At 52.2% G+C, this 17,501-nt stretch overlaps 1 protein-coding gene across 1 annotated transcript in view; it reads left to right on the top strand.

Moving 5' to 3' along the window:
- Window positions 1–7,537: 7,537 nt before the first annotated feature.
- Window positions 7,538–17,501, top strand: part of UNC93A (unc-93 homolog A) — a 28,258-nt gene continuing 18,294 nt past the window's right edge. The window contains exons 1-2 of the mRNA XM_052645812.1: window positions 7,538–7,672; window positions 14,604–14,733. Of these exons, the coding sequence (XP_052501772.1) occupies window positions 14,647–14,733 (87 nt within the window). The 5' untranslated portion in view covers window positions 7,538–7,672; window positions 14,604–14,646. The remainder of the gene's footprint in view (window positions 7,673–14,603; window positions 14,734–17,501) is intronic.

Below are 17,501 nucleotides of genomic sequence, written 5' to 3'. Positions count from 1 at the left end.
CCAGCAAGGGTGGTGGGCGTCCCTCTGGAGCGGGCCCCAACCTTCTGCCTTCTTGCCCAAGAACTTTGCTTTGGCACTGTTGGAGCTGCGGACGTCTTTTCCTCGGAGTGGGACTGAAAGAAGACATCTGAAAGTGAGTCTTTGTTGTGCAGGAGCTAGAGCAGTGGTTGAACCAGGCGAGCTGCCCAGGCAAGGCTGGTCCCACAGGCGCCCTTCAGCAGGCCTTCCCGGGGCTCCCGGGGCAGAGGGGACACAAACGACCTCCGGTCTCAGCAGCACGAGGCTCGAGTCCTCGTTCCTCAGTAGTGGGTCTGCAGGACCAGAGACCCCTCTCAGGGTGAGAGACGTTACAACCGCTTAAGTTTCGAGAGTGTGGTGGTCGCAGGAAGGAACTTCCAACGAGCAATGTCAGCGTCACTCAGAAGGTCGAAGATAGTCATTTGCAAACCTTCCAACCATCGCGGTCTCTTCTGGACCCCAGGGCACTCCAGGAAATGGTTCTGTAGTCAGACTCTCCCAGAGTGGCCTGGGAGTGTGACACCCACAAGTCAGGCTTCATCTTGTTTGGTAGAGTCTGTCTGTTTTACTAAATCCAAAAAATAGGTAGTGAGGCCGAGTGCAAGGCACGTAGAGCAATGCCCCTCAGTCCTAGGGACGGGGCTACAAACGGACAGATGGACAGCTGTGGCCCCGGGCCTGGGAGGCCCCCCAGCAGCACACCTCAGGCTCTCCAAACCCCGAGGTGGGGGTGAGACTCGGGGGCCGTGCCCTGACCTCTGCAAACCCGTGCACCCCTTTTCCTGCAGGCCAGGGAGCCCCCATCAGTGTAGTTTTCTGCTGAGGCCCCTGGACCGCGCCCCCTCCCTCCCCCAGCCTCACAGGCACGGTGAGATGCTCGGCAGAGTTCATAACCAGCTGTTAAGACACAGGGTTCTCAGCTCCTAGGAAAGAAAGGAACTGCAGTCTGAGCACCACGAAGGAAAGCTGTTGAGAACAGGCCTGATGCATCCATGCTGGGGGGCGGGGGAGGTGGAGACGAGAGGTGCCTGTCGCCCCACCCCGTCCTCACTCGAGCAGTCCAGGTGAGCGGCGCTTCCCGAGCCACGGGTCAGACACCGTGAAACATCACACTGTTACTCAGCTGCACCCAGGGTTTAAGAAGCAGGATGTTTGGGATTCTTTGGAGAATCCTGCGTTTGCCTGTGGTGCCCACAGGAAGAGCCCAGGTCCTGGTGTAGAGTTCCATCCCGGCTTGGACGGCCATTGACGCGGCGGGCGTGTCGCTGCCTCTCAGCCGTGGAAGACGGTTCAGGAGAGATGCCAGTCATGGAGGCGCTGCATGCCCCCCAGCTGGCTGTCCCTCTTCGGGGGCGCTGGACACTCGGCTCACCCCGACCACAGAGGCCAGGGCTGTGAGAGGCTCACTGTCTGCACAGAATTCTCCCTCCTTGTGACTCACAATCCCGTCCGGTTCTCAGAGCTCGTCATCAGCCTGCCCTGGCCTGGCCCGAGCGGGAGTGCCCTTCCCCGGCCTGCTGCCACTCCTGGGTCCCTGGCACGGAGGACAGGAAGTGACTAGACTGCTTGAGATGAGCAGGTACGTGGTGATGCCCAAGAGACAGGCAGCTCTGTCTGGGGCAGAGGGAGGGATGTCCAGTCCAGCTCTCTCTGGGGCAGAGAGAGGGCTGACGGTCCTGCTGGCCGGGCCCTCCGCCGCATGATTCCTGGCTGGGAGGCAGCCCTGCTTCTCCTCTGCGTCCAGGCCCCTGAAGCCCATGCAGAGTCCCGCCCCAGGGGCGGCATCGGGACACAGAGAGGCTGTCTGCACCACCGTCTACCAGCCTCTCCAGGGCCCCACCACATCACTTGCTTCTCTCCAGCCGCCTGTAGACAGGCGAGGCCTCAGGGAGCTGTTGGTCTGGTGGGCAGGCAGCATGGGAGGATGGATGACCAGGGTGGGGCTGTGGGGCCACTTTACCCCCGAAGGCTGGCCGGTGCGTTGGTGGGGCTCAGGGAAGGTGGGGCTCGTCGGGGAGTGCAGGAGGGTGTGAGCAGCCAATGGTTTCCTACCATTTTTATTTAGAACCCACACAATCACTTCCAGTAGCGATCTTTACACAATGTTCTCATTTAATCACCCCCCGTCTCTCTGTCGTCTCTCTACATCTTGCCAGCAATTTTTTTTTTTTTCCCCAAAGAGTTCAGAAGTTCCCAGGTCAGCAGCTGCCAGGGGCTCTGCAGTTTACAAACAGGTCCTGCCACTTGCTGGAGCGAAAACAAGTATTACGACACACTTGCCCACGGTACCATTGAAAAGAGCCATTTCCTTTGCAACCAGAAGCCAACCAGGGAAGCATCTCAGGGTTCAGACACTCTCCAAGGGTAGGAAGCCGTGTGCTGTGATGGGACTGAGGAGGCCGTGGAACTAGGTAAAATCGGCCGAGGGGGGCGTTGTTTAGTGTGGGGACAACATTCACACCGTGGATGTTTGTGCACTGTGGAGCAGAATCAACACTATCTTTGGGGATTTACCCACGTGCCGGAATCTGCTGCGGCCTGGCCTGCAGAGAAAACATACCGTCAGCATCGCCACCCTTGCCCACATCTGGGCTTCGGGAGCCCATGGGCGCTGGGCCCTCGCTGTCCAGCTGTGGCGTCTGGCTCCTTGGCGCTCTGCCTGCCCTGCCAGGGCCACCTGCTCTCCTCCGTGGGGCTTGCCAAGCCGGTCTGTGAACGGCAGACCCGGGGCTGTGGGTTTCCACCCAGAGAAATCTGCCTGGGTTTGCATCCGGGGAGCTGAGCGGCTGTATCAGGGTGCTGTGGTCACTTAGCCAGCTTCGTGGAGACGTGGGGGTGGGATCCCGGTGGGACACATCCCCAGGCTTTCGGCCACGTTCCCTGCTCTGTGTGGGGGATGACACGCACGTCTCCCCTGCCTTTGTCTGATTTCTCTTTTTGCCTAGTTGTCTATTGCCCGTTCCTCCTCTAGGACGGGGGCGGGTGGGGGGAGGCTTCTCACCGCCCCGGCAGTGCAGGGCCCCGGATCCTGGAAGGGTACCTGGCGTGGGGTGGGCACCCAGCAGGCACGTGGGAGATTGTGAAAGCAGCTCTCTGCCTAAGGCAGCAGAGGGCGCCTTGGGCAGGAAGCGAGGTTATGCCTTTGGGAGAGGAAGGTATGCGTGTGCGCGTGCACGGCGTGTGTGTGTGTGCGTGCGCGTGCGTACGTCTGTGTGTGCATGTGTGTCCTGCTCCAGCAGCCCCCATCACAGTGCCCCCCTGACCCATTCTGTTGCACGCCTGTCACGGCAAATGTGAGGCATATTAGAAGTGGTGGCCGTGCCCTGCCAGCCTCCTCCACTCTGGTTCCGAAACCACTCTCCTCTGGATGACCTCCAACCCACAGTGTCTGGCTTCAGGGAGGACTTGAACGCAACTCCTCAGCTGGGACTCGAACCCACAATCTTCTAACTGAAGTCATACGCCTTGTTTCAGGACTTGACACTCAGGTTTTTTATGTCTCAGCCCAGAAGGAATTCAGCGAGAGGCAAAGTGATACGTGAGAAGCAGGTGTGTTAATATAGGACACTGGGAGGGGTAAGGGCAGGTGAGGGGGCTCTGTCTGGAGAAATGAGTGGGCTCTGCTTTTGTAATGAAAGGGAAAGCGAGAGAGAAGGGAAAGGCCGCCTTCTCCCTCTCTCTTTGTGAAGATGTTGCAGGACGGCGGGGCCTGAGAGGAGGCTCCCATCGCAGGCCTTGGCTGAGCCCCGGGACGGGCTGCCACGAGGGCCCTTGGCTCCCAGCAGGGAACAATTCGAGAGCGGGCCACAGTAACGGGCAAGGAGGTCCCCGAGGCAGATGCTCAGGCCATAGAGTGTGGTCCCTCTGACAAGGTGGGCGCACCCAAGGTGCAGGGTGGCTCGATTCTATGAGCTGGGCAACTTCATAGGCTAATGAGTGGGGGGCTCTCCCCTCTGTTTTGGGGAAGGGGCCCCACTGCCCCCTTTCTGACCTTTCATGATGAGCCTGGGAACTGGGATGCTGCCCGTGGGTGTGTCATTTAGCTGACGTGTCAGAGGGAGCGTGTAGTGAGGCTCAAGGACCACGGGAAGTTGAATCTTCCACCATCTTGGGCCCGGTCAGTTCCAACCTGTTTGCATGGGGTCCGTGATGGCCGTGTAGGTCCTCTGAGGCTGTGCCCTGCCCCTCTCTCTGCTGCCTCCGTTCAGCGTGAGGGTGTGTGGCCTCTCCAGTGCTGCAGGCCAGGGCCTCGCAGTTCCCCTGGAAGGTTCTGGCTGTGCAGTCAGGCGGCCCAGGTGGGCCTGGTGGAAAGGGATGCTAAGAGCCCAAAGGGCACAGGAGACCCGGAGTCTCGCGAGGGCTGGGCGCTGCTCCAATCGCGAGTACTTTGAGGGTGAAAGCATTTGGACTGTTTCTCGTCTCTTTCTGCCCCGTGTCAGCAGAGGCCCTGAGGAGGGTCTCTGCTCTCTAAGTGACGGCTTGGCAGAGGAGGGGCTGGACCCAGGAGAGGCCCCTGCCAGCTCCAATGTCATCGTCCCCAGGGCCTGGATCATCTCAACACGGGGTCAGCAGGTGACTCTGTTGCTCTAAAGGTTTAGCTGCTTTGGAAGACGTGCTTTGAGAAGATGAAACCGTTCCCCTCAGACTGGGGCTTGAACCCGGCCAAAACCCACGGTCTTCCCACCGAGAGCACACGCCTGGTTTCAGGACCTGATGAAGCTCAGGTTCCTGATGTCTCATCTTAGAATTCCGTGGGAGACAGTGAGAGGCAAGAAGTGGATTTCTTCAGAGAGAAGCATTCCCCAGAGCCCAGAGTGTGGGCTGCCACAGAGCGGGGCGCAGCGCCGACACGAGGTGTGGTAGCTTGTACAGGCTGCGTAATTTCGTAGGCTGATGGGCGGGAGGATTATTCCAATTATTTGGGGGAAGAGGTGGAAATTTCTAGGCTTTGGGCCACTGCTCATGTTTTGGTTTCGATGGCCCACCTTGCAACTTTTACAGCACTTCTGAGAATCCACTCGCTTGCTGAGGTGCTGAGAGAACCCCATGAACAGTAAGAAAAGTCAAAAAGATATGACACCGGAAGTTTAGCCCCCCAGGTCAGCAGGCATCCAGTATGCTGCTGGGGAGGAGCTGAGGGCAATTACTAATAGCTCCAGAAAGAGTGAAGCGGCTGGGCCAACGGGGAAAAACCGCTCCCTTGTGGATGTGCCTGGTGGTGAAAGTAAAGCCCGATGGTGTAAAGAACAATATTGCATGGGAACCTGGAACATTAGGTACATGAATTGAGGTAAACCAGACGTGGTCAAGCAGGAGATGGCAAGACTGAACATTGACATCTTAGGAATCAGTGAACTGAAATGGACGGGAATGGGTGAATTTAACTCAGATGACCTTTATAATCTACCACTGTGGGCAAGAATCCCTTGGAAGAAATGGAATAGGCCTCATAGTCAACAGAAGAGTCCGAAATGCAGTACTTGGGTGCAACCTCAAAATGACAGAACAATCTTGGTTCCTTTCCAAGGCAAACCACTCAGCATCACAGTAACCCAAGTCTAGGCCCAGCCAGTAATGCCAGAGAAGCTGAAGTTGAATGGTTCTATGGTGAGACCTGCAAGACCTCCTAGAACTCACACCAAAAAAAAAAAAGTCCTTTTCATTGCAGGGGACTGGAATGCGAAAGAAGTATGTCAAGAGATTCCTGGAGTAACAGGCTAGTGCGGTCTGGGAGTACAGTGAGCGTGATATTGCTGACTCTGCCGCCTTGGACCCACTTGAGTCTAATCAGTCCATGTTGTATCCCTGGGCCCTGTCATTATTTCAGAGGTTTCACCCCACCCCCTTCCCTCCTGTTTCAAAAACACTTTCCCAAGCTAGAGTTATGCTAACATAAATTGCTTTTCTTTTTTCTTAAAAACAAAGCACTAAGTACATTTATTTCCAAAGTGTAAGAATTTAACTTAGGCAATATTTTGTTTCAGGCCCTACATATACCTTTTAAATTCTTTATGTGGATAAAAGTATAATTAATGAATAGGACAAATGCAAATTTATTTGGTGCTGTTTTTGTTAACAAAGATGTCACATTTAAATGTCAAAAAAGTTGATATAAATTTCCTTACATAAGCAATGCCTTTAAAAGAGTAAATCATTGATTAGACTTCCCTTGAATTCAGAGCCATGTTTAGCTTCTTAGCAGGAAGTCTGCTCATTTAAAATGTGATTCTTGGACTTCCTGGGTGACGCAATGGATAAGAATCTGCCTGCCAGTGCAGGGGACACAGGTTCCCTCCCCGATCCAGGAGTATTCCTCGTGCCTCGGAGCAACTAAGCCCAAGAACCGCAACTCCTGAGGCTGGGTGCGGCAGCTATGAAGCCCGAGAGCTCTGGAGCCTGAGTTCCCCACAAGAGAAGCCACCGCGGCGAGACGCTCAGACACAGCTGGATAACAGCCCCCACTCCCCGCAATTGGAGCAGGCAGCAGCAGAGGCTGAGCACAGCCAAAAACAAATCCACAGAATTTGCAGTGTGGCTCTTCAGCTCTCAACCCCTAGCTGCTTTGGTGAACTTGGGCAGCAGAAGGTTCCCAGGTGGCTCAGTGGTAAAGAACCTGCCTGCCAGGCAAGAGATTCGGGAGACTGGGGTTCGATCCCCTGGAGCAGACAATGGCAACCCACTCCAGTATTCTTGCCTGGAGAATCCCATGGGCAGAGGGCCCTGGTGGGCTGCAGTCCCTGGGGTCACACAGAGTTGGACGTGACAGAGCACGCCCACACTGGCAGCCAAACAGTGACACCTCGTGAGTGGTAGAGTCACACCAGTGTCGGCCATTAGCAGTTCTCTAGAACATTCCATCACTTTTATACCTAGCAAGTGATCGTGAACACTTAAGCAGGTCTGCAAAAATCATCCTTTTTCTGCATAGTGGCAATGCTCAGCTGTGTCTGACTCTGTGCAACCCCATGGACTGTAGCCCACCAGGCTTCTCTGCCTGTGGGATTTTCCAAGCTAGAATTCTGGAGTCGGTTGCCATGCCCTCCTCCAGGAGATCTTCCCAACCCAGGGATCGAACCTGCTTCTCCTGCATTGCGTGATGCTTCACCCCTGAGCCACGGGGAAGCTAATCAAAGGGTCTGGTATTGATGTTAACATTGAGGAGTGAAACGATTGCTGATATCTCCTGAGTCACTCACACGGCATCTCTTCAGCCACTTGAGGTTTGCCCTGTCCTGGGGTTCAGGTCCACCGTTCTGCCAACACGTCACTGTTGCTGCTGAAAGGTCAAGACAGCTTTCCTTTCGGTTCCTGGAAATTCCCCTGCCCTGCCTGTCCCCACCACACGTCTGCAGGTAGGCGTGAGTTGGTCAGGACACACCTCTGAGCCCGGGCCCCTCTGATCGTGGGGAAAGCGTCACATGACTGTCCTCCTCACAGTAACAGTTTGGAAGCCCTCCTGGAGGACATCTCTTCTAAGAAGTATTTTGGGAGAGTGATGTCACCACGACGGTGACACAGGCCCTTCCTGACTTCGCTTGCCTCACAAGCAGGGCAACTGACCGCCTTGGGGAGCGGGACAGCACTGAGGACGCCCTGGAGGTCTGGGCAGAGGCCACAGCGCCCTGACCCCAGGGACCGGGAGACCACGCGCCGGGTAAGAAAGTGGCCACAGGCTCAGCACGCTGCCCCTCCCCCCGCTGGCACCACACCACATAGAGGGGCCCCCTCGAGCCTCCAGACCCCCGAGTGGGACAAGACCTGGGGTGGGGGCAGCCTCCCCCGCCCCGCCCCCAGCACTGTGCGCCGCTTTGCTGGGTGCGGATTCGCCTGATTTAGATCCTCAGACTGGAGTTTTGCTGACTGGAGTTTTGTAAGAGCTGTTTGCCCAGGTCCAGGCAGGAGCTGAGTCACAGCCCCGCCTGCTGACAGGCAGCCGGCCAGCCCTGTCTGGCCAGGAGGCTGGCAAGGACTCCTGCAAGCTGTGCGCCCGGCTGCGCTCAAGCTGGGGGGCAGCAGCAGAGCAGGTGGCCCCCAGAGCGAAGCTGGGGACCAGCGTGGCCCACTCTCTGCTGCCCATGGGCAGCGGACAAACTCAGGGCCAAGGCTGATGGCAGCTCCTTGCATCTCCAGGCTGGAGAGCCGACTAGGAAACAGGGTGGCCTGGAGCAGCCCCTCCCCTCCCGCCCGGGCAAGGGAGCCGGGCACACCCCCACCCACGTGCAGGGTGCCTCGAAGCGCCATCTGACCGGAGGACCAGCAAGGGCTCCTGGAAGTTGTGTGGCCCAGCAGGGCTCGAGCTGAGAGTTGAGTGGGGCTGATGGTTTGCCAGTGACTGTCTGATCAGAAAGCTCAGGGTGCGTGTCGGCTTCAGTTAAGAAAGCCCAGATTTTCCAGCTGATTTTCCAGCTGAGCCAGGGCAGGGACTCAGAGGCCTGCTCATCACTGAATACAGGCTTCAGCCTGAGCAACCAGAGACCCACCCAGAGCACCCGGGAGCCACAAAGCCCATCAACAGCCCCACGTGCAGGGGTCTTGGACGCAGAGCACAACCTGTGGCTTCCCCTGTCGGCTGACCAGAAAGGTCAGTGCACACTCAGACCTGACTTGGTCCCCAGGCTCACAGCAAGCATCATACTCAACAGTGAAAGGCTGAGAACTTCTCTAAGATTAGGAACAAGGCAAGCCTGTTCTTCCTACTCCTATTCAACATAGTGTTGGGAGTCCTAGAAGATCAATCAGGCAAGAAAAAGAAGCAAAGGGGAAAGTAAAACTGTCCTTATTTATATTTGATTTTATGTAAAGAAAATTCTAAGGACTCAACCAAAAAAATCTAAGATTTCAGTAAAATTGCAGGATACAAATAACATAAAAATCAGCAGTGTTTCCGATACACTGGCAACAAACTTTCTGAAAGAGAAATAAAGAAATTGATATCAGAATAGCATCAAAAACAAAATCATTGGAAACAAATTTTACTCAGAAAGTGAAGGATCTCTACTCTGAAATCTACAAGACATCAACGAAAGAAATTAAAGACACAAATAAATGGAAAGATGTTCTGTGTTCATGGATTAGAAGAATTAACTTTGTTAAAATAGCAATATTATCAAAATCTACCTATAGATTCAATGCAATCCCTATCAAGATTCCAATGACATTTTTTTATAGAAGTAGAAAAAAAAACACCTCTAAAATTCATGTGGGGACACAAAAGGCCCTGAATAGCCTAGGAAATTCTGACAAAGAAGAACAAAGCCAGGGGAATCACACGTCCTGATCTCAAGCTACACTATAAAGCTATAGTCCTCAAAATAGTGTGGAGCCAACACAATGACAGACAATTAGACCAACAGAACAGACAGCCCAGAAATGAACCAAGTCGTATACGGCCAATGTTTGACAAGGGAACCAAGAATACTCAATAGATGATGCTGGAATCATTAGCTATTCACAGGAAAAAGAATGAAATAGGATCTATGTTTTACACCATTTTCCAAAATTAACTCAAGATAGATTAAAAACTAATGGAAGTTCTGAAACTACAGAACTCCTAGAAGAAAACATGGGAAAATTCTCCCAGATGTGGATCTGGGCGATGATTTTTTTGATACACCAAGGAAGGCACAAACAGCAAAATAAAAATTAAGCAGGTGGGAGGACGTCAATCTGATCAGGTTCTGCACAGCAAAAGAAATCAACAAAGGGAAACGACAACCTACATGATAGGAAAACTGTATTGCAAACCATATATCTGATAAAAGGCTAATATTCAAAATACATAAAGAACCCATATAAATTCAACAGTAGAAAATAAAATAACTCAATTAAAAAATGGGCAAAGGACCTGAGCATTCCTCCAGAGAAGATACCTATAAAGTGTTCATCATCACTAGCTGTTAAGGAAATTCAAATTAAAACCGCTGAAAGGTTGTTGCTGAACCACAAAAGACGCTGGGATTCTTGCCCTCCGGAGGAGAATTCAATCCGGGGCCAGAGACGAGGCCTGGTCGCTCAGAGCTTTTGTGTAATAGAGTTTTATTAAAGTATAAAAGCGACAGAGAAAGCTTCTGACACAGACATCGGGGGGATGAAGAGTGAGTTACATACCTTTTAATTAGTTATTACAATGAATCAAAAGAATGTCTGGAGGTTGTAAAGATCTTACTGGACCTACTCCCATAATTTACATTTTAAGATAACAGGTTTAGCCAGAAGGTTTTTTCCAGAAACTGTCTTCAAGCAGGATACATTATTGTTATATAATCCTAAGGACTGTAGAGGGGGAAAAAAATGTTTTTCCTTTCTTCCTCCTTGAGAATTCCAGACTCCTCTCTCCTTGGGGACCCCTGGACTTCTTATCAACCTGCCTAGAAATTGACTCTCTCACCACAAAGCAATATCAGCTCACACCTGTTAGAACCACCGTCACCATAAGGCAAACACTGGCAAGAACACGAGGAAAAGGGAAGCTTCAGGCACTGTCGGTTGTAAACTAGTGCAGCCACCATGGAAAACAGAGCAGGTTTCTCAGAAAATCATGAACAGAGCTGCCATTTGGTCCAGAGATTCCACTTCTGGGTATTTATACAAAGAAAATGGAAACACTAACTTCGAAAGATATCTGCACCCTCAGGTTCATAGCAGCATTATTTACAATAGCCAAGATAAGTTTTTTTATCAACAGACAAACGAATGAAGTTGTGGTATATGTAATATACATGTACATATATACATGGAGAGGGAAATGGCAACCCACTCCAGTATTCTTGCCGGGAGAATTCCATGGACAGAGGAGCCTGGTGGGCTACGTACAGTCCATGGGGTCACAAAGAGTCGGACACGACTAAGTGACTAACACACACACTATATATATAATATACATTTATATAATATATATACAATTAATATAATACCATACACAACAGCAAAAGCAAGGAGATCCTATGGTTTGTGACATCGTGGATGGACCTTGCCCTCAGTTATACTAAGTGAAGTCCCACAGAGAGAGGAAATACTGTACGAACTCACTTATATTGGGAATCTTTTTAAAAAAATTTAAAAACAAACTCATGAAAAAGAGATCAGACTTATGATTACCAGAGGCAGAAGGTGGAGGGGGGAAGGATTGGAGAAAGGTGGTCTAAAAGTTCAAGCTTCCATTTACAAGATAAGTATGCGTGGTGACTCTTGTTTGCACTGATTTGATACAAACCTAAGTGAAGTCACTCAGTCGTGTCCGACTCTTTTCGACCCTGTGGACTGTAGCCTACCAGGCTCCTCTGTCCATGGGATTCTCCAGGCAAGGATACTGGAGTGGGTTGCCATTTCCTTCTCCAGGGATCTTCCCGAACCAGGGATCGAACCCGGGTCTCCCGCATTGCAGGCAGACGATTTACCGTCTGAGCCACCAGGGAAGTCCCATGTGATACAAAGGAGTGTTACTAAAAGAGTGAATCTTTGCAATCTCATCGTGAGGAAACCTTTTATTTTTTTCCTTTCTCTTTTCTTCTTATTGGATCCGTATGAGAAGATGGGTGTTAGATGAACCTATTGCGACCATAATTTCTCAATAGATGTAAATCAAACTGTCCACCATAAGCTTACACAGTGATGTATGTCAATTATTTATCGATAAAACTGGAGGGGAAAAAAGAAACATTTTTGTCTTGCTAGAGAGCAAGGTTTATTGCAAACCATCTGTTTCATTTTTAAAATCCCTCTTAAGACAAAGGGGAAACACCAGGAGGGAGACTGAAGAAGCAAGCCTGTAAAGCAATGATGTCAGCGATTGATTCCTGATTAGAAGAGGACAGTTAGAGGGGCAGGGTGGGAGAGACCAGAAGCAGGCCCCCGGCGTGCCTCTGCACAGACTCACAGCTCCTTGGGAGACCCTGGCTGCCGGTGAAACGGCTGGATCGGCAGCTACTGGAAGGTGCGCATGGAGCCAGCTAGAAAGTCCAGAAGGTCATTCTGGTGTCTTTGAACAGCGAGTAGCAGAAGAAAACCCTAGGAAGGTCTTCTGATATCAAAATATAAGTCTTCCATGGGTAAAGACAGATTGGAATGGAGGTAAGCTAGAGTGTTGCTGAGGAATAAAAAGGATGTCAGATAACTGAGAATAAGATTGGTGTGAAAAGTCTGTGTTATGCTAGGAACGACATTTTAAAGGATTTTTATTGGAGTATAGTTGCTTACGGTGTTACGTTAGTTTCCACCATACTGTGAAGTGAAGCAGCTATGCTGTTGTTTAGTTGCCAAGTCGTGTCCGACTCTTTGCAGCCTCAAGGACTGCAGCGCGCCAGGCTTCCCTGTCCTTCACTATGTTCCGAAGTTTGGTTAAACTCCCGTTAACTGAGTCGGTGATGCCGTCCAACCATCTCATCCTCTGCCGTCTGCTTCTCCTCTTGTCTACAGCCCTTCCCAGCATCCCAGGGTCTTTTCAAATGAGTCGTTTCCTCACCTCAGGTGGCCAAAGTACTGGAGCTTCAGCTTTAGCGTCAGTCTTTCCAATGAATATTCAGGACTGGTCTCCTTTACGACTGGCTGGTTTGATCTCCTTGCAGACCAAGGGACTCTCAAGAGTCCTTGCCAGCACCACAGTTCAAAAGCATCAATTCTTTGGTGCTCAGGCGTTTTTATGGTCCAAATCTCACATCTGTGCATGACTACTGGAAAGTCAGCTGTTACATGGAGCCCCTCTTTGGGGAATTTCCTTCTGATTAAGGTTACCGCAGGGCACAGTGCAGGAGATGGCCATGGCCCCCACTCCAGTGCTCTCGCCTGGAGAATCCCGTGGGCGGGGGAGCCTGGTGGGCTGCAGTCCATGGGGTCGCTGGGAGTCGGACACAGCTGAGCGACTTCACTTTCACTTTTCACTTTCATGCATTGGAGAAGGCCATGGCCCCCACTCCAGGGTTCTTGCCTGGGAGATCCCAGGGATGGGGGAGCCTGGTGGGCTGCTGTCTATGGGGTCGCACAGAGTCAGACACGACTGAAGCGACTTAGCAGCAGAGGACTGTGTAGGGTTCCCTGAGCCATACGGTAGGTTCTCATCAGTTATCTATTTCATACATAGCATCACTAGCGTATACGTGTGACATTTCTTGGAATATTGTCCCCACTGATATCTTCATCTTAGCCAGTTAACACTCACTGGTGATCTGTGTCAAGGCTATTCCAAGGGCTTTCCCAGTCATTAGCCTCTTGAACTTCTGCAACCCTCCTTTTTCAAGAGGCAACTGAGGTATGAAGAGTCAGTAATCCATTTGAGATGGTCCGGCTAAAAAGTTACGGGATCAGAGTTGGATCCTCAGGTCTCGTTCATTTCTGTGGTTCCCATCGCTTTTCATAGACCATGCTGCTCTCATAGCTTGGTAAGTGTGATGATTTATGTTCAGTCGATGCCCAGAACTGTCGTTTTCCACAAAATGTTATTTCCATAGGAATAAGTTAAGCTGCAAGGAGAAGAGTTTCATCACGCTATTCATATGGTATGGCTTGCTTCCCTGAACCGGGTCACCACCCTGGGTAACACCTACCTACACTGTGAGGTTTGCCTTATTAATCCAAGCTAGATAAAAACAACTGGCTGTACAGAGCTTTTGAAACAGTCTTCAAACTCCAAGTTTTACTAATAATTGAATAGAATGACTCGCAATCAGAAAGGCAAGCGATTTTGCTTCTTGCTTATTGGCTGTGAGATATGAGATAAGCTCTTTAAACTCGAGACGGACCCTGTCCCGGATGATCACACTGGCTACATGTAGCCATTTACATTTCTATTTTAATCAATTACAATGAAATGCAACTATGGATTCACTTCCTCCGCTGCAATAACCACGAGGCTTTCAAGCCCGTAAAGCATGGCCAGTGCCACTGAGGAGGGGCGTTCACAGTTGCATTATTCTTAATTGATTAAAAAAGAAATTTAAATGGCTGCTGTGTTGGATGGTGCAGAAAGTTCTCTTAGACAACACTGGTCTAAATCTGGAATTCAAACCCCTCGAAGTCTTCTGATGCTGTTTCCTGTCTGGTAATGGGTCTCAGATCTAATGATAATCACCGCACCGTAAGTAAGACAGCGTGTAAAAGGCTTTGCAAGCCATAAAGTGTTACATAAATCCTGTTACCTTATTGCAGTGCTGTGAAATCATTTAGTCTTTGACACACTAATACTTTGGCCCTTGGGTCTTACAGTCATGTCAGCTCTTTTTCAGAAGTTGAATTATGGATCTTGAAGCTGACATGTATACTTTGTCCTTTAAGATATTCACATATATCTAATTATGTAATGTAGGCAATTATACCATGTGATATGAAAATCATCACTTTCCCACATGGACCATATCTATTGGAAATTAACAGTAAAAAGTTCCAGTCCACACAAGCTGATGAGAGTCCTAAGTGTTGCCTGGTTAGGAAGCGATGACTGTGGGTTGCAGAAAAGGCGAATAACAGTGTTGGGGTGCCTCGTGGAGTCAGTGGTTATCAAGTTTATTAACTCTCAGCAGCCTCGGTGACTAATGCACGTCTCACTCGAACTCCAGGACAGAACGTGACTTCTGAGTCGGGCTGGTGTCTTTCAGGGAACTGCGGAGCCGCCCGGGCGTGTAGCTTTCAGCCGGCGCCATGGAGAGGAACCTGAAGAACGTCCTCGTGGTCTCCTTCGGGTTTCTGCTGCTCTTCACTGCCTATGGAGGGCTGCAGAGCCTGCAGGTAGGTGTGCGAAGGCCATCTGACCTCCCCCTCGGGATGCCTCCTGGACACCAAGATTATCCGTGCCACAGACAGCGAGGAACGTGGGTATCTGTCCAGGTCACCCTCCCCAGTCCTCTACACAGACGGTGGCTCTTCATGCAGCCTCCGCTCCTAGTTCAACGGGATTGCACAACTGCTGGTGTCTGACCCTTGGACGAGCAGAGCTGGACTTGGGTTAGGGTCTGATAAGGTCTGCCTTGCCTTTTGTGGGTGAGAGGAGACACAAGACTGATCACTGTGAATCTGCGGTCGGGCAGTCACGCGAATCCGTCAGAGGTCTGCGTGCATTCCTGCCTGATCTGCCCCGGGCAGTCTCTATTCTGATTACGCTCGCAGAGAATGAAATTTCAGCCCAGGGTGATGCCCAGAGTCAAGCTGAAGGATCATCCGTGACTTTGTAGACATTGCTCAGAGCTCTGGGATGTTGCAAAGTGCTAGCATGTGTGAAGCACCCGCGTTTTCGTGCTGCACTGAGCCCGTGTTGAATGTGGTGAGTGGTGTCTGGAAGGAGAGCTTAGCGAGAGCGTGGACCTGTCGGTGCCACCGTCCGCACAGGAGGAAGTCGGCCAGGCCACACTCCCTGGGCCCTGGCATGGGCCGATGGGGTCAGAATTCTCAGGGACCAGTTGCGATCTCAATGACAGCCGATTGGCCCCTGGACTTAGCAGCAGGGGCAGAGGGCGGGGGGGCATGCCTTAGGATGTGCCAGGATTCCCAGCTCTCGGGCTGAGAGCGTGGGACTCGAGGATACACGCGATCTGAGGGCCTCCCCAAGAGCCTGTCGGAGCAGCCTCTGTGTGGGGAGAGTGCGCAGTTGAGGGGAGGCCGCGCTGGCCTCCCCGTCTTCCCCAGGGCGCCTGCTGGGGGCCCGCCGTCACCAGCAGCTCCTCCTCAGAAGACTAGAGACATTGGAGAACCAGACCTCCGCCCTGTCATGGGAGGAGCCCACCTACCTGCTCACCCTGCTCTGTCCCTGCTAATTGGGCCGTATCTCCTCGCCCACTGATCCAGAGCACGTCGTGTCTGGATGCTTGCAGCCGGGCCTGGCTTAAGAAACAGCATGTGAGGATAGCACGGATGTGGCCTTCAGGGGGCTGACTCCCACCTCGGAGGGGTCTGCCTGCCTCCATCACTTCCTTCTGCTTTCATCTGCTTGGCGTCGTTCTCGGGCCCAGAGAGGTACCAGAGGCGGCCACGAGCAGGCCGGCGTCCCAGCCCTGGTCTGGACGTGGTCGTGCACTTGCCGGGGACCCCGACACAGGTCTACGCTGCCTCCCGCACGAGCAGTCAGCCTCCTGTTTATGGTTCAGGTCACAGTGCGAATGTCACGTCTCTCCTCCTCCTTCCCTGTGCCTGGGGCACCACGTCTGGGAGAAGCGGCCCTGTGTGTGCACCTGGGGTCCTGTGGTTCACCCTGCACTGTGTGTGAATTCCACGAGGCCGGGCCCACCCCCACCACTGTGCCACTGTGTCCCTGCCTCAGCGCTCAGCATGCTTGGTGGCCATTTGGTGAGTGAGGTCGTTGATATGTGCTCATCTGCTTAAGCCTCCTCTGGGGTGCTCTGCGGGAGACCCAGAGCCCGTCCCTGCCGCAGCGCCCTGGAAGAGAGCTTAGCGGCTCTGGCTGAAGCATCTGACTCTTCTGGGCTCTCCCCTCTCAGGATGGGGCCTCTGTAACCCACCCCCTAAACATCCCGGCCCCACCTACACCCCCTGACGTTTCCCTGGTTACCCCCATGTCCTGCAGGTCTCACACCTTCCAGAAAGTCTTCTGGCACGAGAAGGCCTGGCCTTCGTGTCCTCCTAGGAGCTTGGCCCCCGAGTTACCCCGGCAGGGCTCACTGTCCCCTGCGGTGGCCTTTGGGCCGCATCACTGACATCTGATATCCGTGCAGGTGTTGTCTTTTCTTTGAGCAGCCCTGGAGCCTCACATCAGCCGCTGCTGGTCCACGCTTGTGACCGATCAAACAACCGATCGACTTGCAGATTGAGTTGAGTGACCATCCTCGTTGTTGAGTACAGGTCACTTCCATGGGCTTTTTCTTGGGCATGTATTTTGCAAGTTGGCTCACATTTGCAAAGACAGGCCTTTGAATACGGTCGCTCATGTAAGAAAGAGGCATTTGCTTTTGAAAGTTGTTTCCCGTGTTGAAGGTTGAGACCCAGCTTCCTTCCCAGAGGTGGACAGTGGAGCGCTATGGTCAGTAACAGACATATTTGCTGAATGGCCGTGGGGCCGTGAGTGGGGAGGACATTCTAATGCAGAGCCCCAATGCCAGCTTCTCATTAGCACATGAAGGGGAAAGTTCACCAGTCAGGAGGCGTCAGGCTCGAGTATTAAGCAAGTAAGGGGCCCTGGCCAAGCCTGTTCTCTCGCTCCATGCTCCAGGAGACTAGTTATGAGCAGAAATTTCCAGGTAACCCTCACTTCACAGTAGACTATTCGACTTCTGATTCCAACCAGATTTTAGAATTTTCGTGGGTCCAGGTCTTATTTTCAGTGTCAGTTAACTGGGCAACACGATTAAGTACCTACTGGGGGCAAGGCACCTGGGGAGATTCAGAAAAAGCTCACCCCCCTGAGCTCAAGACCCTCGGAGACGCTTGAACTGCGCTTGAAGAAAGGGCACCATCTGGACAGGGGAGGATGGTCAGAGGGCGGGGCAGCTACCCCGAGGAAAAGAGCCCATCCTGGAGTGAGAGCTCGGCCTGCGGGCCTGCAGTCT

This window comes from Budorcas taxicolor, chromosome 9, assembly GCF_023091745.1.
Source record: "Budorcas taxicolor isolate Tak-1 chromosome 9, Takin1.1, whole genome shotgun sequence".
Classification (NCBI taxonomy): Eukaryota; Metazoa; Chordata; class Mammalia; order Artiodactyla; family Bovidae; genus Budorcas; species Budorcas taxicolor.
The sequence above is the reverse complement of the archived record's forward strand: the minus strand, read 5'-3'. Positions and strand labels throughout refer to the sequence as shown.